This window comes from Schistocerca serialis, chromosome 2, assembly GCF_023864345.2.
Source record: "Schistocerca serialis cubense isolate TAMUIC-IGC-003099 chromosome 2, iqSchSeri2.2, whole genome shotgun sequence".
Classification (NCBI taxonomy): Eukaryota; Metazoa; Arthropoda; class Insecta; order Orthoptera; family Acrididae; genus Schistocerca; species Schistocerca serialis.
The window spans coordinates 320,473,934-320,501,568 of NC_064639.1; the positions used below are offsets into that span (position 1 = coordinate 320,473,934).

The following is a 27,635-nucleotide window of genomic DNA, read 5'->3' on the forward strand; positions in this document are numbered from 1 at the left end:
GTGTGAACAACCCGAGAGAGCTGATAATTTTATTTAATGTATTGTTAATATATGCTGTGAACAGCAACAATACTGTAATATTTTCTCGAAGCATGTCCTCTTTTATTTTATTTTCTTATAACCCAACATTGAAAATAAAATAATTTAATTGTTGGGAAATCCTCAATCCAATTGCCTATCTCCTGTGATCTTAATAGACATTGTGTAATTGTTTTCAATGTTTCTTGACAACTGGGTTAAATAACATAACCTTCCTCTTACATCTCTACCCACTGTCCTGCAATGACCCACACTATAAACGGCTGTCTCCCTTACAACTGTCTTCCTCCTTTCATCAGGGTATATGTTTTCCGCTTGTGAACTGTTAAAGATATATTGATATTTGTAACTCATACATTATCCAACTGCTTCAGTGTACTTAATTTCTATCTTTGCCAGCCCGTGTGTGAACCCAACTATTTAGTGAAGGTAATTCTAAGAAAATAATAACAATATCAGTTAAGATTTTTCCAGAAATGCATGATTTTCTTTTTTTCAAGCCTAACTTTTTTATTTATTTATTTATTTATTTATTATTTTTTCTCCTTAACAGTTCTTGGAAATAATCTCAGCTTCGTCCAACCCAGGTCATAGAAGTTTAGACTCTCCTGTTGTTCTCAAGGAAGGGTGAGTAACAGAACTTAGAATATTAAAAAGGAAAATTGAGTCCATTCCTAATAAACACATCAAATAAACAAGCCATTTTCTATTGCCTTGTGTCATTATTATTGGTTTATCATTCATTAGGAATGATTTCAATTTGTTATAGAAGTTGTGGTATTCATTCAAGTAAGTTATATTAAACAGTTAGCATTCTGTCAGGAAAAGTCATTCAGGAAAGGTATTTTTTTAACTAACTTAAAAAATAAACACCGAAAAATCTTATTTTAGGATGGAAAGTGACAATTTGAATATACAGTGTAATGGTTTTGCTGTGGCATAGTTTTTAGCACATAATGAATGCTTTACACATGGTTTTTCAATTGTCACTGTGACTGTGGGAAAGCCACAAAGCCTTAGATAATTTTTCTTTTCAGAAAGAGTGATAGTTTCTGTAATTTACAGAATAATATTGTAGCGTAGAGCCAACAGTTTAAATCTCATTCCGTTTTCTTCTCCTCCCCTACTCTCTCACACTGAAGAAAGTGCATAGAAATTAATTATATAGGTATTGATGTAAATTAATTTGTGTCAGAGGAGAAGCTGCAGCAGGTGGTGGTGGTGGTGAACAACATAGAGAAATGAAGCGATAGAATCACCCGTTGCTTGGAGCCCAATAAATATTCAATTTACTTCAGTGTGGGAAGTTAACATTTAGCACATCCAGAGAGTGTTATTTGTGCACTATGCAGTCAAATATTAAACTTTAATGGTTTTAGTAGGTGAGGTCTTCTACTCAATGGATATTGGTCTGCATTACATTCAAAGTGCTGTATAATCTCCTTTTCAAAAACAGTACTGCATCATGACAGTATCTGATATACAATATGATTGTACAAGCAATGGATACATGATGTTCTGAGCAGTCAACTTATTGTGCAGGTTTGAACTCTGGCCTCATACATACACACACATCATCAGAATTTTCTTGGATACACGGGAGGTAGAGGTGATGGTGCAGTTTTAGTTGAAGGTCATATCGAAGAGGGCCAGGTAACAAGTTCTTAGCCTGATGTACATATCATTGGTTTCAGTAAAATTTTGTTCTGACTATGTTGATACGTGTTGTGTGATGATAAAATTCTTGTGTTAACTTGATCACAAAATGTCTTAGTGTATACAGCTTTCCAAACTGATTGGATGTTCAGTTCAAAACGGAGGAAGGAAGATTAGAGATTAACATTTTGTCAGTGTGTGTTCCTTCTCCTGCCCCTCCGCTGAATTATAAACTGGAATAGTATGCCATCATACATTCTGCTCGTTGTATGGTTTACAGCCAAACAAAATTGATCCGAAGTTCACAGAGTTTTACAAGAAGTTTTCTCTTTCATTTCCAATGGCTAAGTAATTGTTTAAATCCAACTAAAGGTGACCCAAGTGAAGGACATAGCAAAACTGCAGTCAGAAATGAAAACAGGAATGTGTACAGTGTGATACTGGACTGGCGGCAGTGACGAGTGTACAAAATGGGTTATACTGCTAGCACATCAGAAGAACAATTACGGTACACTGAGGGGTACTGTATTGTTAAATTCTGATAGATAGTAAAACTAATTTTTCAGCAGTATTTTGACCATTTAAATAAAATAAAACTGATTTTGTGGATCAATATGTGATGATAGATCAGACATGGGTCTGCCACTAGAGACTGGAACACAGTGACCCTGCACCAAAAGAACGCCAAGTCAGTTTCACCTATCATAAAGTTGTGACCAGTGCTTCACAAAATGTTTCTAATTGATTAGTTTACCAGTGTAAAACGAAACCTGGCAAACACTGTGTAACTCTTCGGCATCAGTTGGCTGCCACAAGCGGGAAAGCGGAGATGTAAGCTGAATTTGCAAAGAAATTAAAATTTTATTTTTCATCTGACCAATACACATGCACATTAAAATGCTGTCAGTGGGAAAACAAAGGAAATTTAAGTACAAATTTTTGAAACACACACAAAAAATTGTAAGTGAAAATATTTCAGATATATCTGACAATGGAATACATGTACTGGTATTGTTGTTAGTAGGATTGTAGGGTAGACAACTTTCAGAGATGATAGTACAGACTAAAACAAGAAAAAAAGTCCACTAAATATGGGCTATGAAATGCGTACCATAAGAGCTCTTGTCAGTAGAAGAGGTGTGTTTCACAATAGTGAAGAGTAAGTAATGCTCAAAGTTCTTAAGATATGCATTTTAGAGAATATATTTACTGAACTTTTTTTTTCTTGTTTTGCTCCATAACACCACCTCCAAAAGTCACTACCTTGCAGTTTTAGCAACAACAGTATTAATAAGTGTATTCCACTGTCAGAAGCATCAGAAAATTTTTCCCATATAGCTTTAGATTCAATAGTTTCTGGACCAGGGTCCTTTACCTCAAATTGATACATTCACAATTTTCTACCACATCTGAAAATTTGTAACATTGTCATGGAATCACCTTGTATGAAGAAATTTGTGGCTGAAAAAATTTAGAATCCACTGAAGATGTTATGACAGTTGTGGAAGGGTATTTTTCATAGCTTCCAGAAACACGTCCCATGGTCGAAGCACATTCTCATTGAAAAGTTAAACATACAGTTTCATAAAAAAAAAATGTGTTTGCTATCCAAAAATACAGCCATGTGGAAAATTTTCTCCTTATACTCTCCCTTCTCTAATACCTGTTGAATTTTTTTAAAACTGTACATTTGTTAATTGAAAACATTTTGTCACATACTTCCATTACTGAATGACTTTCCCTGATGCGGTGGATGGTTCGTCATCAAGACAGACTGGTGACCTTTGCTATTTCCAGTTTCCATGCTGTCACTCTGTCCTAGCATTGTGAATGTAGTTCTTATTTTGTTTTGTCTGATTTTTATGATTAACTTAGAATAAATCATCATATTAACATAATTTTTTTGAAATTTAGGGGCTTGCTTTGTGCAGTTTCAATTTTTGAGACACAGAACAGTTAAATGTTACCTTGATGCAGTTCCCTGCCATGCCATGGTTGGGCCTGCAACTGTGATGTTCATTTTGCAGGGGGGGGGGGGGGGGGAGAGAGAGAGAGAGTGAGTGTTCACCAAATAGCTGCAAACATTTTTTTCCCCTGGCCTTTAAGTGCAGACTGGTTTTTGGGGATGAAGATAACTTTCCAAAACCTTTGTACAAAAAAAGAAAAAAATGTTGTAGTTTGGTGGATTCTTTTCCTCAACAAATTTCAGTATTACATTGTGATTAATATGATTTGTTTGTGTGTTCTCCATACTCATGAGGACAAATTCTTAGTTTATCATTATGCTAAACTTCATTTCTAATTTAACAATTCTTCTCTAACAATACCATGAACTCCTACAGCAATCACTATATTATTCTGATAGTTTGACACCATAATATTGACAATTTTATCTTCTAAAACCAAAGCAGCAGCTGTTAACAAAATCCCCAGTGTTGTGCTCAAAATACCGTCGCGTTGTGACACCGAAGGAACATTTCCACTTCATCTCACGATGTAGAAAGTATGCAGTAGGCTCATTAATTATGGTACTGTAAGCCAGTGATGTGCAATCCTGAAGGTCATGTCAGTTGTCATGTTAACAATGTAAAAAAACTGTGTTGATGGAACAAACTGCCATGCCATATTGATCCCAAGCAGGAACATAAATAACAACCTACTCCTAGTCAACAAAGCAGGTTGTTTTTTGAAAGTAAATTTGTGCACCTTCAAACTTGGAAAACAGGTATCCTAACAGTCAGGGCCAGTCCAAGAACATTTATCCATTCAAACGACGTACCTAATGTCCCCCGCCCTTACCACCACCCCCCACCCCACTCCACCCCCCATCCCCCTACCACCACCCCCCCACCCCACTCCACCCCCCATCCCCCTACCACCACCCCCCACCCCACTCCACCCCCCATCCCCCTACCACCACCCCCACACACACAACTTTCTTTCCCTCTTACCCTTTCACTCTAGTCTCTTTGGCTCTCCTAGTGCCCCTCTCAGCTTAGCGGCCGAAGCAGCTGCTGCTAGTTGTGATACATTCTATATAGAAACCTTGCAGTTGTGGTGCCTCTGGGGCCCCTCTCTGCTTGGCACCCCCAAGCGGCCGCTGGTGTTACCTGGGACTTAAACTGGCCCTTCCCACAATACTAATTATTATTTTTCTTCCCCATTGAATACATGACGTGTTTGTGGAACATGTCCTTCCTGACGAACTAAGCACTGTATAGTCTCAGAATACCAATGATTCTACTTCCTTGCCACACCATGGCCATATTACTTAGAAAATTTAATCATTGCAAACATCCACAAACAGATTCATTTTTTTACAAATAAAACCACTATCTTCAACAGCACAACACTGATAGGTCTTTTGAGTGCGAAGAGCCTTTAGTCAAATGGCTTGATGACTATAATTGTGCTTCAGAGCATCAAACTTTCTGTTGATCATTTTAACAACTGGTTGCTAAATGCATTGCATGACAATTCTTATTTTATTTCTTGTTGTGTGTCAGCTTCTGTGTTTTTAAACTGGGGTGCTTTATATCTGGTAAAACAATTTTTCTGATTTGTGTATATATCAATTTTCAATTTGAAAGCTTCCATTTATAATGAAATTATGGTAGATTTTTGGCAACAATAGCACTTGATAGTTACTGTCAGCTGACCCATTGCAAGTGAGTTGTAAGTTTTGGACAAACGTGAAAAATTTGCCAAGGATTTTCAAACCTACTGGGAGTAGGAAATATCTTTGTAATAAATACACTTCAGTGATGTTTGATGAACAGTTATCCCTGTAATAGTATAAAAAGTATTAATTTTCTGTCTGTGTGTTCTTTTGGCTCCTTTATTTGGATGTATAGGAGGAGGTAAGTGGTTTAAACGTTTTGTTCTCATGTAATTAATGGGAAATTTTTCTTGGCAGTATTAAAATCCAGCCTTGTAATTACAGTTGATCAGTAAAGAAATTGTGCTTTGCATGTTACAAAGATCTTAATTAGTGATTGATACAGTAAATACTTTTGTGTCTGAAAGACTAATGGATGTGGGTGCAAATGATATAAATAAGGTTTAATATGAAGCAGTTTAATGTGTAAGAACCTGTGCATCTCTAGTGGGTGAAGAGTTTTGGGATGTGTGTGGTTGTATTCTGTAAGTACACACACATAGTAATAAGTTTCAAGAAAAGAGGTTAGCCATGTGGCATTACTATCTGGTAGAATGAGAGTGATAATTTCAGTTACGAAATTGGAATTGCTTTTTTTATGATTGTGCTTGACAGCATATGTCCTTAACAAAATATGACTGTTGTCACCAGTGCATTTGCAGATGCTTGTTGTGAGTGTACTGTTTAGGTGTTGTTTTTGGGGTATTGATGGTGGTGATGATAATAGAGAATAGAAAGAGTGAAACCTGATACCAGCCGGCAGCCTACTCTTCTTGGATAAGTTCATGGGGGCCAAACCATAACAATAACAAGAACAACAACAACAACAGTAGTAGTAGTAGTAGTAGTATCGCATGCCATCAGCTGTACAAGACACTGTAAAGAAGTTTGGGATATAACAAAAGCTTTTGATGCAAAGTATGGTGATCATAATCTCGAAACCACAGTTTTCCATTCTTCTTTGTGAAATATTGACAATGAAAATTTCTTTGCCTGCCTTCAGACTGAGTGCTGCTGTATTAGCAGAACAGTACAAACACTGACTTTTATGAGATTGCTTACTTTCAAAATCATAACAGTATGCAACATTTATGAATATTTACACTCTTGTGTCCTACAGTTCATGAGAACTGTCTCTGTAAAAAGACATCCTAATGTACTAGAACCAAATTTTTCTTAAAATTTATACCAAGGCATTAATTGCAGTTGTTTCCTAAGATAGAAAAATAAAAATAAGTATATATTCCACCTCAGATTGTTCACTTTTTTAAAGTGAAAAAGGTTTACAAATTCCTTGTACTGTTGTCTGCATTTGTATTTGCTCATGAAATGTGTCTTTTGTCATAACAGGTGCCCTAATGCAATATCTGTGATTAAAGAAATAAACTCATCAGAACTTGCTATGACTTGGCGGTTAGTTTACTTGATTTCTTATCAATCTCTTGAAGAAGGTTTTTTTCATTTAGAGCTGTACAGAAAGTAACACAAAAGCCAGTAACTGATTTTGCATGAGGTGGAGCAATTGATTTTGCGTGAGGTATAATGTTGAGCACCAGTGTGTGGCTGTAACTGCCTAACCAGAGCTGCAAATTCAGAGAAACAAATTGAGATAAAATAATTGCATACCTAGGGCCAGGAGAAATAGTGTTGGGAAGATGAAGATGATGATGATGATGATGATGATGATGATGATGATGAGCAGAAAAAACAGCCTAGATAATGGTAGGATCAATAGGCATGAAGACAGTTGAGCAAGCCAGGAGAAGAAAATGAAGCATTTCAAAGGGGATAGCAAATATGTGGATGTCATATTTACAAATGTTGTGTAGATGCTTTATAAATGGTTGAAGATTAAACTGATTAGCACAAGCACTTGTAATTTCAAGAAAAAATAACAGGAAAATGGTGCTAAATTGTTTGTTGATACAGACTAACTTTGGTAGGAAGTGTAGTATTGGAAATTAGCATTATATATATTCCTTTTTATTTACAACGTAAAACTTTCACATGTATGTACGAGGGTAAGCCAATCATTATCCGCAATTTAGGTTTAGAGTTGTATATTTTGGTAGTACTGTCATTTTATGTTGATGACGCATGCTTTGTTTATTTGTTGTTATATCATTGCAAGTTTCAAGCTGCTAGGTTAGTTTCATTATCGCTGCCATGCTGTTAATCATGGCTGCTCCACTGTCTATTTGCACCAAAGAAGAGCAATGTTCAGTGATACCATTTTTTGTGGTCAGAAGGCGTATCAGAGACCGAAATTCATCGAAGACTTTTGGTACAGTACGGGAACAGTGTTTTGCCACAATGGAGTGTCTACGAATGGATTGAAAAATTCCGAAACGGCCACACAAGTGTTACACATAATGAAGGAGCCGAACGACTGTTTACCACCATTGAGCGTTCATGTGAAATGACTCTCTTAGACAGACGATTAACTGTTGATGAAGTGGCACATCGTCTGCAAATAAGTCGTGGTTCAGCCTGCGAAATCATCCACAACAGACTTGGGTTTCATAAATTTTGTGCAAGATGAGTCACAAAACAACTCGCACAGTTGCATAAACAAATGCTCTTGGACATCTGTAAAAAAAATTTGGATCACTGTCGTAACGAAGGGGACAACATCTTACACAGGATCATTACTGGTGAAAGAAACATGGATCCATCATTACAAGCCGGAGAGTAAACGGCACAGTATGGAATGGAAACATCCAATTTCGCCGTGCAAGAAAAAGTTGAAGACCCAACCATCCACACGAAAATTAACGCTTACGGTTTTTTGGGATGCATAAGGTCCAGTACTGGAACATTGTGGGGAAAGGGGCACAGCAGTAAAAAGTATGTGTTACCGTGAGATGCTTACTACCAGGCTAAAACCTGCAATTCGAAGCAAATGCCGAGGATTGCTGTCCAAAGGTGTTGTGCTGTTGCACGACAATGCCCGTCCGCATACTGCTGCCCACACTGCTGAAATGCTCCAGAAACTCAAATTGAAGTACTGGATCATCCTCCATATAGTCCCGATCATGCCCATTTTGACTATCACTTGTTTGGTCCACCCAAACAGGCATTAAGGAGCTATCGATTTGCCTTGGACGAAGCAGTGAAAGAAGCGGTGCATTCCTGGCTCGCAGCTCAACCAAGAACCTTCTTTTTTGAGAGCATCAGGATGGACCAAGTGTGTTGAAACGCAAGGAGACTATGTCGAAAAATGATGTTCCTGTAAGTTTCCTATTTCATGACAATAAAATTTTATAACTACTTTGCGGATAATAATTGACTTATCCTCTTAGTTTAAGCCAGCTTATAGAACAGCATTAAAAAAGGATCAGAAATTCACAGTAGGACATCAATATATATTGAAGTGTAAAAGTCCTCTTATGAGACTTCCCTGATTGGGTGTGGCCAGAAAATGGTAGAAATATTATCCAAATTGATAAATCATTGAAGTTGTTATTCTTCTGTCACACAGTCGATCTTCAGTACAATTTTGTGCGATGTTAGTAGTTGCGGTGGTGATAGTCAATGGATGGCTTGCTTGTAGGGGTCATATATATGTTATATCTCCGTGAAAGCCTTTTAATATAGTGTTTATTTTTAAGATTTGTGTTTAGGGTGGTTCAGATTTATGTTTACAGTTCTTCTCTCACTTTGTGTGTGTGTGCGTGCGCGCGCGCGCGTTTCTCAGGCGTGTGTTTTGAAGAGCTTGATTTATTGCTTACACTCCTCATCCAGCTTTCTTTATTTCTTCTGTTTGTACGTGCACCATTGCATGTGTGTTCACATAACGTAGATTCATTAGTAATAAATTTGTCCTCAGCTGTTAACATGATTTGCTGTATGTTTCAAATTTAAGATGCATGAACTCAAAAACAATATTTTAATTGTGACAATACAATTATTCTTACATTCAAGAGTGGTATGTATGTCATATTGACAGACTTACTTATTGTGTTTCATTTCATATATTTTACCCATCTGAAAGCTTTGTTGATTCTTAATGAATATTTCTATCATATTTGAGAAAAATCATTTTCCATCAAAACTTCCTACTCACCACATAATAAAATGTTTTGAAAATGTGTGAAATTTCTTCTAGACCTGTCCCATTACAAACCTGTCCTTGCAGTTGTGTGATCTTGAGGAAACACCAATACATTGAGATACCATTGTATGAGTTTGTTAGGTAAGGATTTGTATTTCTAAAGAGAGAAAAAAAAGAGTGTGAAATATTGTCAACTAGTATACACAAACTTCAGTATGAAGTTCAGTGTTGGAAATACAACTTCATTGTTTTCTTTCTTTGGACTGTGTAGTCAAATGCTGTTCATTTATTGGTTCATGTCAATTTAAAAAACAATGCGTGATACACACTGTGCTGTCGTATTATATATTTATTCACAACCAGTTTCAACCATCGATTATCTTCACAATGCAGGCAGACAAATGAAAACAAAGTGAAAACTATGAATATGAACACAAATTACATTTTCATGAGACTTATTAGTCAGAAAAATTAAGTGCACTATTTGTTGTGGCAACTTTGCATGTCATACATGCTATTTAACAAGAAAAGTATTCATCATAGCTGACTTACAGATGTCATAAAAAGACACTTCACACCATAATACCAGGTTAAGCAAGCAGAAAACATGAACTGCAGTAAGCGCACAGCACCATTGCTCAGGCACAACACCACCCAGTAGTTTAACACACAAGTGTTGATCAAGAAGCTACAAGCCAGATTGAAAGAACAAGTTCCAAACTATATGTACACTGTAGTATGGTCCCAGAGAGATACATATGCACTAAAATTATAAAAAAGAAATACAACAAAAGCAAATCAAATGGATAAATTTTTTTTTTCTCCCCCTCAGTACATTTCTTTTTCTCCCCCCTATTTTTCCATTTGATTTTTTTGTGTGTTTAATTTTTCCTGTTTTTCTTTTTCACTTCACTTAATTTCAACACAATGTTATGTAATACAGTGTTGTAATTATATGATTGATTAAATTTCTGTATGACACCGTTAAGTTATTTTAGACTTGGCGTCTCCACTGGTTACATTAGGTTTTGTCCAGAACTTCTGATACGGACTTGACACTGAAATTGTTTTGGTTGTTGTTTGGTTTTTATGCACTCTTTTTTTCTGTGGTTATTGCTTCTCATAATGTTCTAACATTATATGTCTATGTACATTTTTTATTGTGGTAGTGTTCTCACCAAATATTTCATTTGTTATGTGACATTGTAATACCACTGGATTTTTTAATAGTATCTTGTGATTATTATATTACATCATAGTGTACGCACTGTGCAGCTCCTCATGTGGTTACACTATTTGTATACTCACACTTCTGATGTGGATTTGACCTTTTAGTCATTTGCTGCTGCCAGTCTGAATGATTTATGGTAGTTGGATTGCCTAATATGATTGTTTCAATGTCACATACCATTTCATATGCTGTAGGTCTTAATAAATAGTCGGTCTGTTTTTATCATGTGACATTGCAGTAGCATCATGTGACATTGCAGTAGCATCATGTGACTGTTGTATTGCATATTATTGTACATGACTGTATTTTGTTACGTGGTGGTTTTCACCAAATGGTTGGTTTGTTTTTATCATGTGGCATTATATCATGTAACATTATAATAGTATCATGTGACTACTGTATTACATATTATTGTATTGAAATGAAGTGAAAAGATAAAAAATAAATAAATAAAAATGCAAAAAAGAGGGAGGATTTTTTTTTATAAATGTGATACGTTTTTATTGTATTTCTTTTATTGTGATTTTAGTGCATATGTATCTCTCTGGGACCATACTATAGTTTACACGTAGTTTGGAACCTGTTCTTTGACTTTGGCTTGTAGCTTCTTTGATCAACACTTGTGTGTTAACCTACTGGGTGTTGTGCCTGAACAATGGTGCTGTGCATCTTTGTATGTTTTCTGCTTGCTTAAGCTGATATTATGGCATTAAGTATCTTACTCTGATGTTTGCAAGTCAGCTAGTTGTACACTTTTCTGGTTACATAGTGTGTGTGACATGTAAAGTTGGCACAGTAGATATTTTTTGAAAGTACAGTTAATTCTTCTGACTAATAATTCTCATGAAAATGTAATTTTTGTTGATATTCACAGTTTTCATTTTGTTTCCATTTTTGTGCCAGTACTGTGAAGGTGATCAATGATTGAAATCGGTTGTGAATAAATACCTGGTGGTTACAAAAACTTTCCCTATTTAACATGTTATAATGGAAACTAATTACCATATGAGTACCAAACTTGATAGCATTAATGTCCAGAGTATTGGATGCATGATTTCCATGCATCACAGTGCCATCATCCGGTTCCAACTGTGGCCACCAAGTGCCATGATCAGTCATTGTCATTCATAGTCTCTCACACCCGACCAGTCAACAGGAGATTGGAAAAAAGGAGCAGGACATTATTGGTGAAGTTCTACTATGAAAAGAACAGTAATGCTGCAGCTGCACTTCGAGAACATCGTCAACTGAAAGGATTACGGAACGGTCATTATTCTCCACCTGCTATGCGGAGCCTGATGAAGATGTTTGAATCAACTGGAGAACTGGGTATTGCTCCAGGAAGAGGCTGATGATCAGTGCACAACAGGTGGTTGATGAAATTGCTGTTGCCATGGCAGAGAAGGCTGTGCACGGTTCCCAATCGTCAGGGAGTGTGTGTACTGTGTCACAACAGTTGAACATCGCATGGTCCACTGTACGGAAGGTGCTTCGAACCATTCTCAACATCCTATGGACAGACGAAGATCATTTTTCTCTGACAGGCGAGGTGAACATACAGAATTACCGAGTGTGACGGTCTTCACCTCCAGCCACTGTGCATGAAGTTCCTCTGTATGGTGAACGTGACACCGTATCGTGTGGCTTCATGGTTATGTTCATTATTGGCTGATTCTTTTTTGAACAGGTTGGCACTCAAGGACCAAAGATTTGCAGTGTGACTGGCCAGCGTTACTGCAATACGCTTTGCCAGCATGTAATAACTTCTCTACAGGAGAGAGAAGCATTGAACTCAACAATTTTTATGGGACCCCACTGCACATCGCTCAAGAAATTCACCTGCTTCTTCGAAACACATTTGGAAACGATCAAATTGTCAGCCGATCTTTTCCAGGTGCTTAGCTGTCATGACCACCTTATCGCACACCCTGTTTGTGGGACTACCTGAAGGACAGCGTTTACCAGAGGGACATTCGCACATGTGCTGATCTAGAGCACAGCATATCAGGAGGGGTAGCCTGAATACCTATGGACATGCTTGATTCTGGTGTGCAGAATGGAATCCTGCACTTTCAGACTCTTCTAGATACTAATGGTCACTGTATTGAGCCCCTGTTGTAGCAATAATGGTTCCGGTTTGTAATGGTATGATGTACCATAGCACCACATTAAAAGTGTTTCAATTGAATTTATTGTGCATTATTTCTCTTCCCCATGTCCTTGACATTAATGCCACCAAGTTTGGTACTCATACAGTAATTAGTTTCTGTGTTATAACATGCTAAATAGGGAAAGTTTAATTAGAACCACCCGATATATTGTAAGACACGGTGTGTATCGTGCATTTTGCGAAGTATGTCGATGCTGTTGACAGTCTGAAAAAAAAATTTTGATCATTTTTGAAACTAATATTTTAATTTTCTGTACCTTTTCTGTTATTATTAAATATATTTAAATTTTTATCAGGAATTTTTAATAATAATGAAGATTTGTGTACTTTTATCTTGAAATCTGTTAAGTTTATTCACCACTTGACAATCTTATTTAGGAATCTTGAACTTCCTGTCATATTTTTAGATGTGAACTACTTAACCTTTATTTAGTAAGACAGAAGCTGGTATTAGTTTAGTTACAAAGCTGTATTTATACTGTAGCTTAAGTTAGAGAAAGCATTTAAATCCCTTGGAGCTACACCAGTTCTTCTTGTGTCTCCACAAAACTGCACGCTCATGTGAGATACAGCTTGATGTAACACTTAAGTGTAGTGCATTATGATCTTAAGAATGGGCCATACATATTAAATTTCGTAGCAATTGAACTAGAGATAGCTGTCGCGGGGCGGGTGTCACTGTACCATAACACTGAATGGAACAGATGTGTCATGTGAATGGATAGTTATCAGACATTGTGCTGGCCATCAACACGACAGTTCAATGCGGGATGATGATACAAGTGATTTCAACATTATGAAAAGGATAGACTCACCATATAGTGGAGATGTTGAGTCACAGCAGGCACAACAACCAGACTACAAAACAGATAAGCTTTCGTTCAGAAGGCCTTCTTCTGTAATACAAACTGACACACACACATTCACGCAAATGCAGCTCATTGCTTCAGCAGCTGGAGGCAGTTGTGTGAGCTGCATTTGCATGAATGTGTGTGGGCCTGTCGGTGACTCGACATATCTGCTATATAGTGAGTAGCAATGTATCCTTTTTGTAATACTGTCATTATTGTGCCCTGGATTTTCCATTGTTCATATATGTAATTTCAGCACATTTTGTTGCGACCAGATTAAATGAGTCCTATGCACGGGTCATTCCATCTCTGTGATTGTGCATGCAGAGGGGTTTTCATGTCCCACCTTATTGAGGTTGTAATGGGAGTATTTTAATGCATAAAATTTCATTGCAACTAAAGTAATCTGCCATGGACAACAATCACATGTTGAAAATGTTCACAGTTCTGTCACAGATTGTAACAATGGAGACATGAGCCTCCATGTAGCTAATTACTGTTTCAATGCCGATCATCATGAGGCAGGGAGCAGCCATATCATCCAGAACCATCTTTCACTGTCATGTACACAAACATGCTCCATACATATACCTCTGCATTGAATGTCAAAAGTAGAGATGCTATTGTGCACGTGGGCGTGGGCATGCACACACAGGAACACCAAAGTTGGATGCTTAAAGGACAGAAAAATATCATTCACACTGATCAGTAGCAGTAAACATTGCTAATGCTGATTGCAGAATATGAATGTGTTGCAAACCATCCTCCTGCTTGCCAGTAGGGCTTCAGTGAGGCATATAGTGGAGATCTTATTACGTGGGGAATGTTTCAATGAGATGACATGAGGTCCATTTTACTTGTGCTATGGTCTCTCTCTGGTGAATAACACAGCAACATACTGCTTGATAATGTATGTCATTTTGTTTTCCTACAGCAGGCCTGTCCAGGAGGTGGCTGGACGAGTATGAGCATTTGCTCTTGGTCGCTGCCTGCGTAATGAGTGCTCCCATTAAAATGAGGCTGTCGGACATCATTATGTAGTGCAGGGAAGCACAAACTGAGCAGTGTCTTCAGAGAAGTGTCTCCTTAGCCTTACACAAAAACGTGTATTCTTATGGTGCGGTGCTTAGTGTAGAGCAGTTCATTTTAAAATCATTGAAAAGCACCATGATGGCAGGCAAAGTTCAGAAACACCAACATCAGTTTACGAGATGCCAGTGCAGAATGCCAGCTATGGTTAGAACTTATAGACCTACAGTGTCACAGGCAGTTGTGCAATAAATTCTCATAGACTTGGATAAACATTTTCCTCAACATAACTTTCCACAACGTTACATGTTTGTAGCTACGATTATGTCGATGTTTGGACCTATATACTTGTGCAAGTAACTTTCTTCCTCAATGAAGAGAATAAAATCAAACCACAGAAGCTCACTGACACACTTCAACTTAAAAGTTTGTCTTCAAATTAGCAGTGCTCAGAAACTGGTAGAAGACATTGATGCTTTGGTGAAGAGTCACAAGTTGATGTCAGTTTAAACTTCATCTGAAAATGACAATCATCATAAAGTTGTATCAGTCCCAAGAAAAGTCATTTTCATACTTAGCTGACCACGTTCATCACTTAAACTATTAAAAGGAATGTAAGTTTCATTTAATCATCATTTCTCTTCAGCGTAAAAATCTTAGAAAATTAATTTACCATGAAAGGCATTAATTAGGTGACACAAAGCAATATCTGTTTGTAGAACTAACATTAGTAACTGAAGAATTGACTCGTTGACAATAGTTTGTCATGTGGACCCCTCCCCTCCTTTTCCCATACTGTTACACGCGGATCCAAGACAATGCCACCACCATATCGTGCCAAATGGTGTTTGGGTGGATGGAGGAACAATCTGTGGACATTAAGTTAGTTGTGTGTGCCCTGTCCATGTCACCTGATGTCAGTTTTTTTCCATATCGTGCCTACCTTCAAGTGATTATTTAATTGGATAGATAAAAAATTTTCTCACCACCCGGTGGTAGAACGCACACATAAAAGATGGTTATAATTGGCAAGCTTTCAGAGCCAGTGGCTCCTTCAGGCAGAAGGGTTGAAGGGGAAGGAAGAGGGGTGAAGGAAAAGGACTGGAGAGGTCTAGGAAAAGGGGTAGATGCCGGGGAAGTCATCCGGAACCGTAGGTCAGGGGAGACTTTCCATATGGAATGAGAAGGAAAGACATTGTTGGGGACTGCATCAGACGAGATTTGAAAACGTGATAGCTTAAAGGTGGAAGACAGGGTAATGTGCGGACATAGATTACTGCTTAAACATCATGCATGAGTTAATAATAGTGAGAAGCTTAGTGCATTGTATGTTCGGGGGGGGGGGGGGGGGATGGTGAAAAAAATAGATGGGAAAAACAATGAAAGATGTAGAAAACTAAAACAGAGTGAAGCAAAGAGTAGTTACAGTAAAGAAATGCTGTGATGGAAGAAAAAGGCCAGGTGGGTGGTGAGAACTAAGGGCATGTTGTAGTGCTAGTTCTGACCTGCGGAGTTCTGAGAAACTGGTGTCTCTGGGAAAATTCCAGATAGCACATGTGGTGAAACAGGCACTCAGGTCACAAATTTTATTTTGTAGAGCATGCTCTGCAACAGGATATTGCGAGTTGCCAGTATACACCCTCTGCCTATGCCCTTTCATCCTAATTGATCATTTGGTGGTAGTCATGTCAATGTAGAAGGCAGTGTTAGTTAAGTGTGACACCATCGTGCCGGTTCCTCATGACAATAACTATGTACAGTTTATTAATGTTAGTGGCTTAAGAGTCGGTAGTAATAAGTATTTGTTATTAATAACCATATGAATGCACTATTTAAATATTTCACCATTACAGTTGTTGTGTGGTTTTCTTGTTCATTAATGACAAGATTCCCCGTGACCACATGTTGGGATTTAATGTTCTGAATAATTGTTGGAGCCAGAATCATGTTTGGAGCTATGTATTTCCAAACATTTAGCAAGAACTAAGGGAAAGAGCTGCAAAATAATAATAATAATAATAATAATAAAATAAAAAAATAATCTTTTGCTTTTAGCAAACCCTTGAAACGAGTTTCCTCTTCAATGAGTGCTGCACCATTAATAGGGTCAATCTAAATGAAGTGGTCCAATGAAAATTAAGTTGGTTGCTTGACCATTTTTAAATATTTTAATTTTTTTATATGTGATTGTCCTACAATTGAGAAGTTTAAAAAAGTTTTTAAAAAAATTTTGCCTTTCACCTTTACTGAATAGTGGCCATTTTCATTTGTAAGTGCACGGCAGTGTTTCACTTTAGAGATGTTAACAAAAATATTAATGTGTCTGCACTGGGTTAAGTTACAACATTGCAATTGACATGACTGTTTTTAGAAAAGTGCCTTCTACAACATTGTCTATGACACAAAATACCCTAAATTCAAAAATAACCAGGCAATATGACCTCCAAAGTCTGGTGTCCAAATTTTCAAAAAATCCACATTTTAGGCCCAAAAACAACAAACAAGGAGTGATTTATGAGAGTCTATTTTTTCCTATAGTTAGATATCATACACTACTAGCCTCATATACAGCAAGAACACTTACTAATGTTTCATTAATTTTTTATGAATTTTTGAAATTTGAAAATTTTCATATTTTGCAAAGTTTGGGGTTAGTTATCTCAGGTGGGACTGAATATAAAAATATGATTTTTGCAGTTTGTACCCTGTATGATAGCAAAGTACTGTAAACATTTCAGGACTGATTTCTGACTTTAAACAAAAATGTGAATTTTTGAAAATGAGGAGATAATTTATATTACTCTACAATGCGTTAACTAAAGAAAGTAGTAACACAGTATTATGGCACAAAATTAATACATTCAGGAACAAGGCATCTGACCGATCTCCAATGGAAGCACCTTGGTTAGATGAATTCACTGATCAAACATCACCCCTTCAGTATATCCTCAACCGCTCACTTGTGCACCAGGCCTCCGCCACAGTGATGGCTGCCTGTTGTCTCTGTTTAACTTAGAAGAACTGAAGAGAGCAAATCACTCAGCCACAGACAGCTCTCCAGGCATCGATAATATACACTACAATATGATACGTAACATGCTGTCCAATGCGCTACCACTCTTGTATTTTTATAATCAACTTCGGGATTCTAAAGACTTGATTGAAGCTTGGAGAACACACACAATTGTCTCGGTCTTGAAAAGAGACAAAGATAGTTATCAGACCACTTCATACAGACTCATTGCTCTTTCCTCTTGTATTAGTTGACCACAGTATTACTGCAGGTGGGATGAGAGTACTTCAGTTGGCTTATCATGAGTCATGCTGAACCACTTGATAGTATATTCGCAACTTTCATGAAATCATTCACAGTGTAAGCACCACTTTACTTTACAACTGTAACATCACCCCTTGTTTGCAATAATGGCCACACGAGGTCATGTGTAGTAATATCGTGGTTAGGTAGAATTGGGAAAACACTGGAACGATTAGTTAAACACCGATTTTAGTGGTGATCGCAGGAGTCACACAATCTCCTGGCTACTTCCCAGTTTGGGTTTAGAAGGGGAAAAGACACAATTGACATTATTACTCTTTTGTCAACACATAAGTTGACAGTCTTTTCGAAGAGTGGAAAGTCCACAGCTATGTTCCAGGACATCAAGGGAGTTTTTATGGCAGTGTAAACATAGATTTTTTGCTCCATAAACTGAGAGCTGTAGGTGACCTGAAAAAAATGCTTTATGGAGTAGTGTATGATTTTGAAAAGGAAGATGTTCTTAAAGTTCCCAGGTAAAATGATGTGCCCCTGCAGTGTCTCAACTGGCTTCCAACAAGGGGCAGTTCTCAGTCCTTTACTATACAGGTAGTAATAAGTGTATGACACAAACTGCAGGACACATTCCTCAGATGTAAATGAATAAATTATGTCATATGAACATGCATCTGGAAACATTTTGTTTCCGTGTTACAACTCGTTTTCTCCAATTCAATAACCATGGGAAACACACACAAACAAAATGCAGCTTTTTCTCACAGCAAATGTTCAGTATGGCCTCTGTAGGCATTGATACATGCATCAGTCTGCTGTTGTAGTGACTCTCGGGTGTGCTGATATATCCCCAGAGTATTGCATATGGTTTTGCATAATACAGGCAAGGAGACTCTGAACATCTTGTACTGGGGTTCCATACACGAGCTTTCAAATGCCCCCACAAATAGAAGTCCAGTGGGTTTATGCCCAGAGAGCATGGAGGCCAAGCGATTGGTCCACCTCTACCTATCCATCTCTCACCGTATCTTTTACTTAGAAGCCATTGTACAAGGTTATTACAAATGATTAAAGCGATTTCACAGCTCTACAATAACTTTATTATTTGAGATATTTTCACAATGCTTTGCACACACATACAAAAACTCGAAAAGTTTTTTTAGGCATTCACAAATGTTCGATATGTGCCCCTTTAGTGATTCGGCAGACATCAAGCCGATAATCAAGTTCTTCCCACACTCGGCGCAGCATGTCCCCATCAATGAGTTCGAAAGCATCATTGATTCGAGCTCGCAGTTCTGGCACGTTTCTTGGTAGAGGAGGTTTAAACACTGAATCTTTCACATAAACCCACAGAAAGAAATTGCATGGGGTTAAGTGGGGAGAGCGTGGAGGCCATGACATGAATTGTTGATCATGATCACCACGACTGATCCATCGGTTTTCCAATCTCCTGTTTAAGAAATGCTTCTGCTTTAGCCTTCTCCGTAAGATTTTCCAAACCGTCGGCTGTGGTACGTTTAGCTCCCTGCTTGCTTTATTCGTCGACTTCCGCGGGCTACGCATGAAACTTGCCCGCACGTGTTCAACCGTTTCTTCGCTCACTGCAGGCCGACCCGTTGATTTCCCCTTACAGAGGCATCCAGAGGCTTTAAACTGCGCATACCATCGCCGAATGGAGTTAGCAGTTGGTGGATCTTTGTTGAACTTCGTCCTGAAGTGTCGTTGCACTGTTATGATTGACTGATGTGAGTGCATTTCAAGCACGACATACGCTTTCTCGGCTCCTGTCGCCATGTTGTCTCACTGCGCTCTCGAGCGCTCTGGCGGCAGAAACCTGAAGTGCGGCTTCAGCCGAACAAAACTTTATGAGTTTTTCTACGTATCTGTAGTGTGTCGTGACCATATATCAATGAATGGAGCTACAGTGAATTTATGAAATCGCTTCAATCATTTGTAATAGCCCTGTACATTAACACCAAAATGAGGTGCTCCATCATGCATGAAGTATGTTATGTCACAGAGCTAAAGGCACATCTGCTCACAAATCAGGTTGAACATTCTCTATGAGATTACTGTCGAGTGTGGGTGGAAGAAAGTGAGGCCCAACCAAACAGTCACCAACAACGCCGGCCCAAGCATTGACTAAAAGTTTTTGAGGACTTGTTTCAACAGTTGCTTGAGGACTGATGTCTGCCCATACAAGCAGATTATGAAAATGAAAATTTTCTATCTGATCTCATTGAAACGACGCTTCATCTGTAAACAGCACTGTTGCGCTCACATTAGGGTTCAAACTTCATTGAATAAACCATTTGCAGAAGAGTACCTGTGCAGAAATATCAGCTGCTGATAGTGCCTGCACACAGTGTCAATTGTACGGATGCAGTTGGTTTTTGTGTAACACTCGCCAGATATTCTTGTCAACATTTAGTGTTGCAATTACTTGTCTTGTACTGACTCTAGGGTCATCGTCAACAGCATGAAGAATTGAAGAATTGCCGCTTCCTGTTGTGGTGTCCTCATGTTTCTAGGCCTTCCCTGGTCGCAAGTATCAGGCTTAAAAGCCCCATGTTCCCCAAGATGATGATAAATGGCTTCAAATGTTCTCCTGTCAAGACACCTTCGCCCTGGAAGTCTCTCCCGGTACAAGCGTTGAGCACGAGCACCATTGTGTCAGCTAATCCATACATCAAATTGGCATCTGCCATCTCTGCGATTGTATACATTGCCATTGCACGAGCCAAGTATGTGATTAACTCTATGTAGTTACCCCTGTGCTGCAATGGTCATGCTGATGGCTGAGACAGTAAATGTCACCTGTAAACTAACAATGACATACCTCACTTGGCAAAAGGGACACACAAAACAAAACAAAACACTGTCAGTGTACAACATAACCAGACATCACCAAGAGTGCGTGTTCCCCATGATTCTGACTTTCTGTGCTTGTGTGCTTCCCATGATTAATGAGTTAAAGAAAATGAGTTGTAACATGGAAACAAAACATTTACAGGCCCAAGTTCATGTAACATAATTTCATCACCGCATGTGAAGAATGTGTCCAGCAATTTGTGCTGTGCATTTTTGTTACACCCTGTGCGCTGTGTACATCATGGCTCTAGAAACAGCTCTTCCCACATTGACTAAAATACTTCAGTATATAGATGGTGTTTATATGTGTACTATCTCCACTAAATAGGCTAGAGTGAACTTCTCAATGTGGTATAACTAGCTGGCTTTTGATTGCTACCTACCTGAGTTGTGAGCAGAATGTGAAATATGGTTAGCACTACTAGTTTGCCTCCATGCTGTAAGTTGGGGCTTGACACACACAACATTTACCATCACTATAGACCAGGCATTTAAGTAAATGTAGAACCATTATTCACAGCACCTGAAGAAGATGGCTAGGTCAGTTGTCCAACTGGTGGCCCAAATTGGATTAATTAACACAGTTTTCGAGTCAAATATGCACCACGAATAAAATACATTGCAGCAGTATGTTTTCGGCTAGTTATTTGCCAAGTAGGAATCATAATACAGAAAGAACATGCACTCATAGGGGTTATAGTAAAGATAGTGCCTAGCTTTTGTTTTTCTCTGAGTTTTTTATAAAAAAATCAATTGTAGGTCTTTATCATGTGGATGATTGGTGGTTGCTTGTACAGTGCTGTGTAATGTTTTGCATGGTTTAGAATGGAATGAAAGAAAGGGAGAGTGTGAAACATAGTGTCAGCACATAACCCACTCCTCTCAAATTGTGCCATGAGCCCCAAAAATGTTTACATCTCTATCTATTGAACAAGCCAGTGTTGTCACATACACTCATTTCATGATACATAATGAAATGGCATAGCTTTTAACCCAGGACATTACTACATTGTCTGGTGTTCAGGATCTGTGCATCCCATTCTGTCCTCGTACTGAGCAAGGTGATGCTCTGGTAAGAGATTAGACTCTCTTTCAGGAAGACCAAGATTCAAATCTGCCCTGGTCACCAGATTTAGGTTTTCCTTGGCATTTCCAGTTTGCTTAAAGAGATGATTGCTTTGAAAAGGGGATGGCTGATTTCCTTCTCCATTCTTTTATGTTTTGGGCCTGTACTCTGCATGTAAATACTGTGTTGCCAGTAGGAAATTAATAAACCAGAACTTTTCCTTTCTCTTGTCCCTTTGGCAGACAAATGCTGATGAAATTATTTTGCACATCCTTATTCTGCCGTCATTACGTGTCATCATGTTAGTGTGCATTAGCAACCTTAGTTGTAGAGCTAGGATATAGTGTGTCAGAATTTGTGAATAGATTTTGTCTTGTGCAGTTTTGCAAAACAGGAAAGTTGAGCAGGAAAGATATTTGAAATGTATAGCTATGAAATATATGTTCCTAGTTGACATTAGGTAGCTAAGGCTTTTTTTTTTCTCTCTCTTCACATTTAATTATTTAAAGTATGTAATGAGAATGTTAAAGGTGTTAACAGCCAAGTCAGTAATTTGTTTTACATATATGTAAAGCATGCCGGACTTGTACCCATAAGGAGAATAACACAGTAGACAGTGATGCAATGACAGCATAGTTAATGCCTAGATGCAGTCAGTTACTAAACTGCATCATACATAGTTATACGAACTTCATTGATGGATAAGAGCGGTTGTTGGCTAAGACTCAAACCCACATATCTGGTACTTCTGGAAGCACCTAGCTATGAGAGATTTTCATCAATGCGCTCCATTGTTAAGGGGTACTCTTTGGAAACAATGTTAAGGGTTTAAGTTTTTCAGCAACCACTGACAATTGTGTAAAGAAGATACACTGATAGAAACATAATTACTGTCCAAAATTGTGCATGAAGCACTGTTTGCCACAATGTACATTATATATAAATCCAAATGTATACTAGCATTTCCATGTAAAAAAGAAAAGGCCTTTCAATTGTGTGGTTTCTTTTTATTTCTTATAGAGTTATGATAAAGCGGGCCCAAGGTCGGAAAAGGTTCGGGCGTAAGAACTTCAAGCAGCGGTATTTCAGACTGACTACTCAAGATCTCACATATTCAAAAACCAAAGGTATGTGTTACAGATGGTGTCATGTGACAAATGGTAAACTATTAGTGTTTTTCTTACTATATCTTTAAAGATATCGCTCTTCTGTTAATGTTGTTATTCAGATTCTTGAGTGAGTGGGCAGCAGACAGACGTAGTGGGATATGTGTCTATAATTATTTTCCTTTTTTTATATATTTCATTCTCAGATGACACAAAATATATCAACAACATTGATGATAACATTTGTGTTGCTTGAAGTTGAAACACGTAACAAGAATAGTTTATACAAGGCCACCACGGCCACCACTGTGTTTCCCTAAGGCAGTATGCCTAGTCTGTATATAATTACTTTACTGATTTAATAGATACCTTTATAGTTGCCAAAGAGTGCATAGTTGAAATTTTTTTCAGCAACTTGTTTGTCAAGTTTGATAGCAAAGTTATTGTGCTTGCAAGTAAAGTATTTCATTATTTCTGATGTTTCATTGTTCCAAATCAAAATTTACACAATTGTGCTGCTAATAAACAGTGGGTAAAATGTAAGTTGAAACAAACACTGCTACCACTATGCATCCAGCAATAAAAATGAATATACTTACTGAGCTTGTTAATTTGGACAGAACAGCTGAGTTATAGATCTGTTTAACAATGAGGATGTAGGTAGAAAATGACACTGTTAGGAGTGAAGACAGTAGATAGATGGAGATCATCGTCTTTGGGTACTAGGGAACGATGGATGGCAGAGGATGTGGAAGAGGAAGAAGAAGACAGGCTGCTGTATGTGTCCAGTTACAAATAGGTTGAGATAATTGTTTGGAAAATATCCATTGACCAGTTTCCCCACAAATTATTTTTTGTCTACTGGAATATCGATTTTCATCATTATTATAGCTAGTCTTAATCCATAGTATGTTGTTATTCTTTCAGCAGGGTCTTCATTTGTGTTGTGTGGAATATCATGTGTTTTACAGGAAACTACCAATGTCTTTGGAACTTGCTACAGTCACAGTGATGGATCAGCCTTTGATTAACATTGTTTAACTCCAAGTTGAAAAAAATCAGCTGTCAGGCCTCTCATATTAAGAGGTTTCCAGAGCCTCTGTGACTTGCAGACATTCTTCCACATAACACATACCAGTGACTGTATACTGACAGTTGTAAACCATACATTTCATCATAACCCTTGTCACAATAAAAAAAAAAAACAGCTGCCATTCTTATACTGTATTCACTGTGATTTTGGACTGCAAAATTAACACCTTCAAAATCCCACAATTTGTTTTGCAGTTTTGTTGGATGATCATAACTACAAACACTTGTTAGAATGTTGTTAACTTAGTGGAGTACATCACACATACATTCTGGGCATTTCATTGCAACAGAAAGAGTGGTGTGCTGCTGCCTCATTTATAAAATTGTGTGGCACTGCTGCAGAGTGAAACTACTTTGAATTAATGTAGGCTTGCAGAACATAAATAGCAGGTACAGGCTTCTTTTCTATTTTCTGCACTGCAGCATCATTTTCTTTAATTACCATAAGGTCAACTTTAACAGATAGAGTCTTTGGGATTGGAGTTTCCTCCTATAAACCATCTGAATGTGCAAGTAATGCTGACAGTTCTCTCCAACTACTGAAAAAACATCCCTGAAGCAATTTGATGGATGTGGAGGAATTAAAAGTTTGATGCATGAACCATACAATAATTTCCACCAGTGTGTGATAGCAAAAGATCTTGCAGAGAATCCTAGAAAATTCTGGTCCTATGTGAAATAACTAAGGCGGTCAAAAGCTTCTATCCAGTCACTTATCAGCAGTCTAGAGTGTGTCAATAGGACATAGCAGAAGGAAGGCTGGAATGTGAAATTTTACACTTAAAAATTCTTTCATGCGGGGGGATCACACATGCACACCATTATTCAACTGCCATACAAAGCCCTTTGTGGAAGACACAGAAATAGGTATCCCTGGCATTGAAAACCAACTGAAAGAGTTGAAAATAAACGAGTCGCTAGGTCCAGATGTGCAATGTAATGCTTCTTTTAAAATTAAGATTGTTGTTACTTGCTGTGATTAAAACTTGACAATGTATACTCAGTAGTGACAGGTTATGTGGCTCAGATAAATAACTTCTTCCTTCCTTGATGTCCTGGTATTTGTTGTCAAGTTCTGTGTATGTAAATAAGGTCCATATAGTGTGTAACATGAATTGAGTTCAAGAAACACCAAGAAACTTTTTATAACATTTTATTCCATAATGCAACATAGGTCTTATATTATGGAAGTCGGATCAACAGTGAACCTAATGTTCCAAAACTCACTCGCTTAAATATTTCATGACAGTCGTAACATTGTTGTTACAATTAAAAATCATAACATCTTGTTAATTTAACAAACATTTGGAAAAGTTGCAATTGCTATTGTTTGATCAATACACACAATTCAGTCTGAAAAAAGTTATTGCAGTAATTTACATCTAATATGCAACACACAGTTTTTTGCTGTTTTCCTAATTACATAATAAATAAATGGAGTAAGGCATTCCTATCATGTTTTCAGCATTTAATTAAACAGACTTTTTTATCATTATTAACAGATGTTTTAACATTTAAACAGAAAGTAACTTGAGTCATTTGTTTATATTGTTTTTGATTGGCAGTCATTATAAAATTTCATAATTACAGTATTACAAGAATTAGTGAATGTAGTTAGATACGTAGATCATACTGATGAATAATAGCTGTACACAATACAAGCTAAACTTCATCTGAAGTATTTTGGCTGATAATTGAAAATGAGCAACTCATTGAAATGTGATTTCATTATATTCTAATTACAACAGAATGTGACAGTTTCAGATGTCCCTACCAGTTGACTAAGCTTTATAACTTTGATATGTCAGTAAAGTACATCATTTGCATACTATATTATCCACAATGTAGTGATTACTGGTAATGACATTTTAATTACCTTGTTAAATGGAATGTGGGTGGTTGCTTAGCCCCGAATGAGCTCAAAAATGTGGTATTAAAGTGTTCAGTATGCTATCTAAGCTGATTTGTTACATTTCAGATGGAATCCCACTTTGGTTTTCAGAGAGTACTCTTTGGCATTGGCCCATCACTTAGCTTGAATTTACTGCAAATGCCTTGCGTAGCACAAAGTCCCAAGCAATAGCCCTAGTGAATGAGTAAAATACTCCTGTGAATAAGAAGGGTAAAAGAACATACACGCAAAAATTACAAATCAGTATTCTTAACCCTTTGACTGCTTGGTGCGCTGAGGTGCCGCAGCCTGTGGTGTAATACGTCTACCTGCGCTGCGTGCCTGTCTCTTGGAGCTGCTGCCGGGACCGGATCAGCCCGCACTGCTCAACCTGCCCTGTGCTGACTATTTCTCAGCTGAATACGGCTTGTGCAGAGCAGCGTAAATTTTTGGCAACTTTGAGCTGTAATATCTCGGGCAATAGTTTTTGTAAAGAAATAAAATTTGGCCATCTTGTACAACTTTACGCATTCTCTTAAGAATAATAATGGAAAGAATTTTACAAGCCGTATTGAACCAGAAAATTGTAGGTAAACCAGCCAAAAAAATAGGCACCCAAAAAAATTTCGAAGTTTGGCTTCTTGCATCTCCTGAACTAATGCTATGACAAACATGAAACTTGGCATGTAGTAACCTAACAACACAAGGTTCCTAAATATAAAGATTCATTTCCATAGCAGTTTTCAGTACTGAATGAATTAAGCACAAAATTGAAGATTTTGTAAAAACGTCAAAAATGCGGTATTTTTGTTCCGATTTTGCTAAAAACTATGCTCCATGAAACATACCAAGCTGTACAACTGGAATGATAATTGACAACGAAAACCAGGCCCGAAAACTATGTAAACTTCTGGTTAGCATGTCTAGTAGTGTGAATGCATGATTAAAATGAGATTTCGAGTGCAATAGATTGACTGCACAACGATAAGGAATAAAAAATTTTATTCCCCTACTATTTTCCAACTATCTACAAATTAGTCGAAAAGATGTTGATATTTATGAAAAGATGGAAGCGGGGTGTATTCAATACTTCTTTTTCAAATACCGTTTTCTATTAATGCTTCAAAGCCAGTCTCATTCGAACAACAAATTTTAAGTCCCCCCACCGTCCCCAGAAGAGTGAGTTTAATTTTCATTATTGGCTATCAACAGAGACAAAGTAGCAAGAAAAATTGCACTGAGGAAAGAGTTTAGCTTTGCCTTGTTGTCTCTCATTGATCAAAGGCGTTTAAATCAGTTATGGAGAACATGTTTTGTGCAAGTAGACCGAGTGTGATCTACATTTTTACTACTAAACATAAAAGAATATAACTGTCCATGTTATGTGTTAATAATTTAAATGTATTTTACACAGATTAATGTATGGGTTTTGTTATACTGGCACAATGTACTTGGCGTAATTACATTTGCCACAGTACAGATATTACGCCATCTCAATCACCAAGTCCGTTCATTTGCCAGTAAACTGCTGCATATGAAGAAGTCAGGCTTCGTTTGAATAATTTTACACCTGTTGCATCTATTTCCCATCCTTCTTTTCGATCTGGGCTTTGGACCGGCACTGGCGAAGTTAAAAATACATTTATA

The 27,635-nt window shown here is 37.6% G+C and overlaps 1 protein-coding gene across 2 annotated transcripts in view; it reads left to right on the forward strand.

Moving 5' to 3' along the window:
• LOC126457120 (GTPase-activating protein) overlaps positions 1-27,635 on the forward strand; it is a 132,987-nt gene that overhangs the window by 74,498 nt on the left and 30,854 nt on the right. For both annotated transcript variants that reach the window (XM_050093174.1, XM_050093175.1), the window contains exons 13-14: positions 593-666; positions 22,920-23,026. In XM_050093174.1, coding sequence (XP_049949131.1) covers positions 593-666; positions 22,920-23,026 — 181 coding nt within the window. The remainder of the gene's footprint in view (positions 1-592; positions 667-22,919; positions 23,027-27,635) is intronic.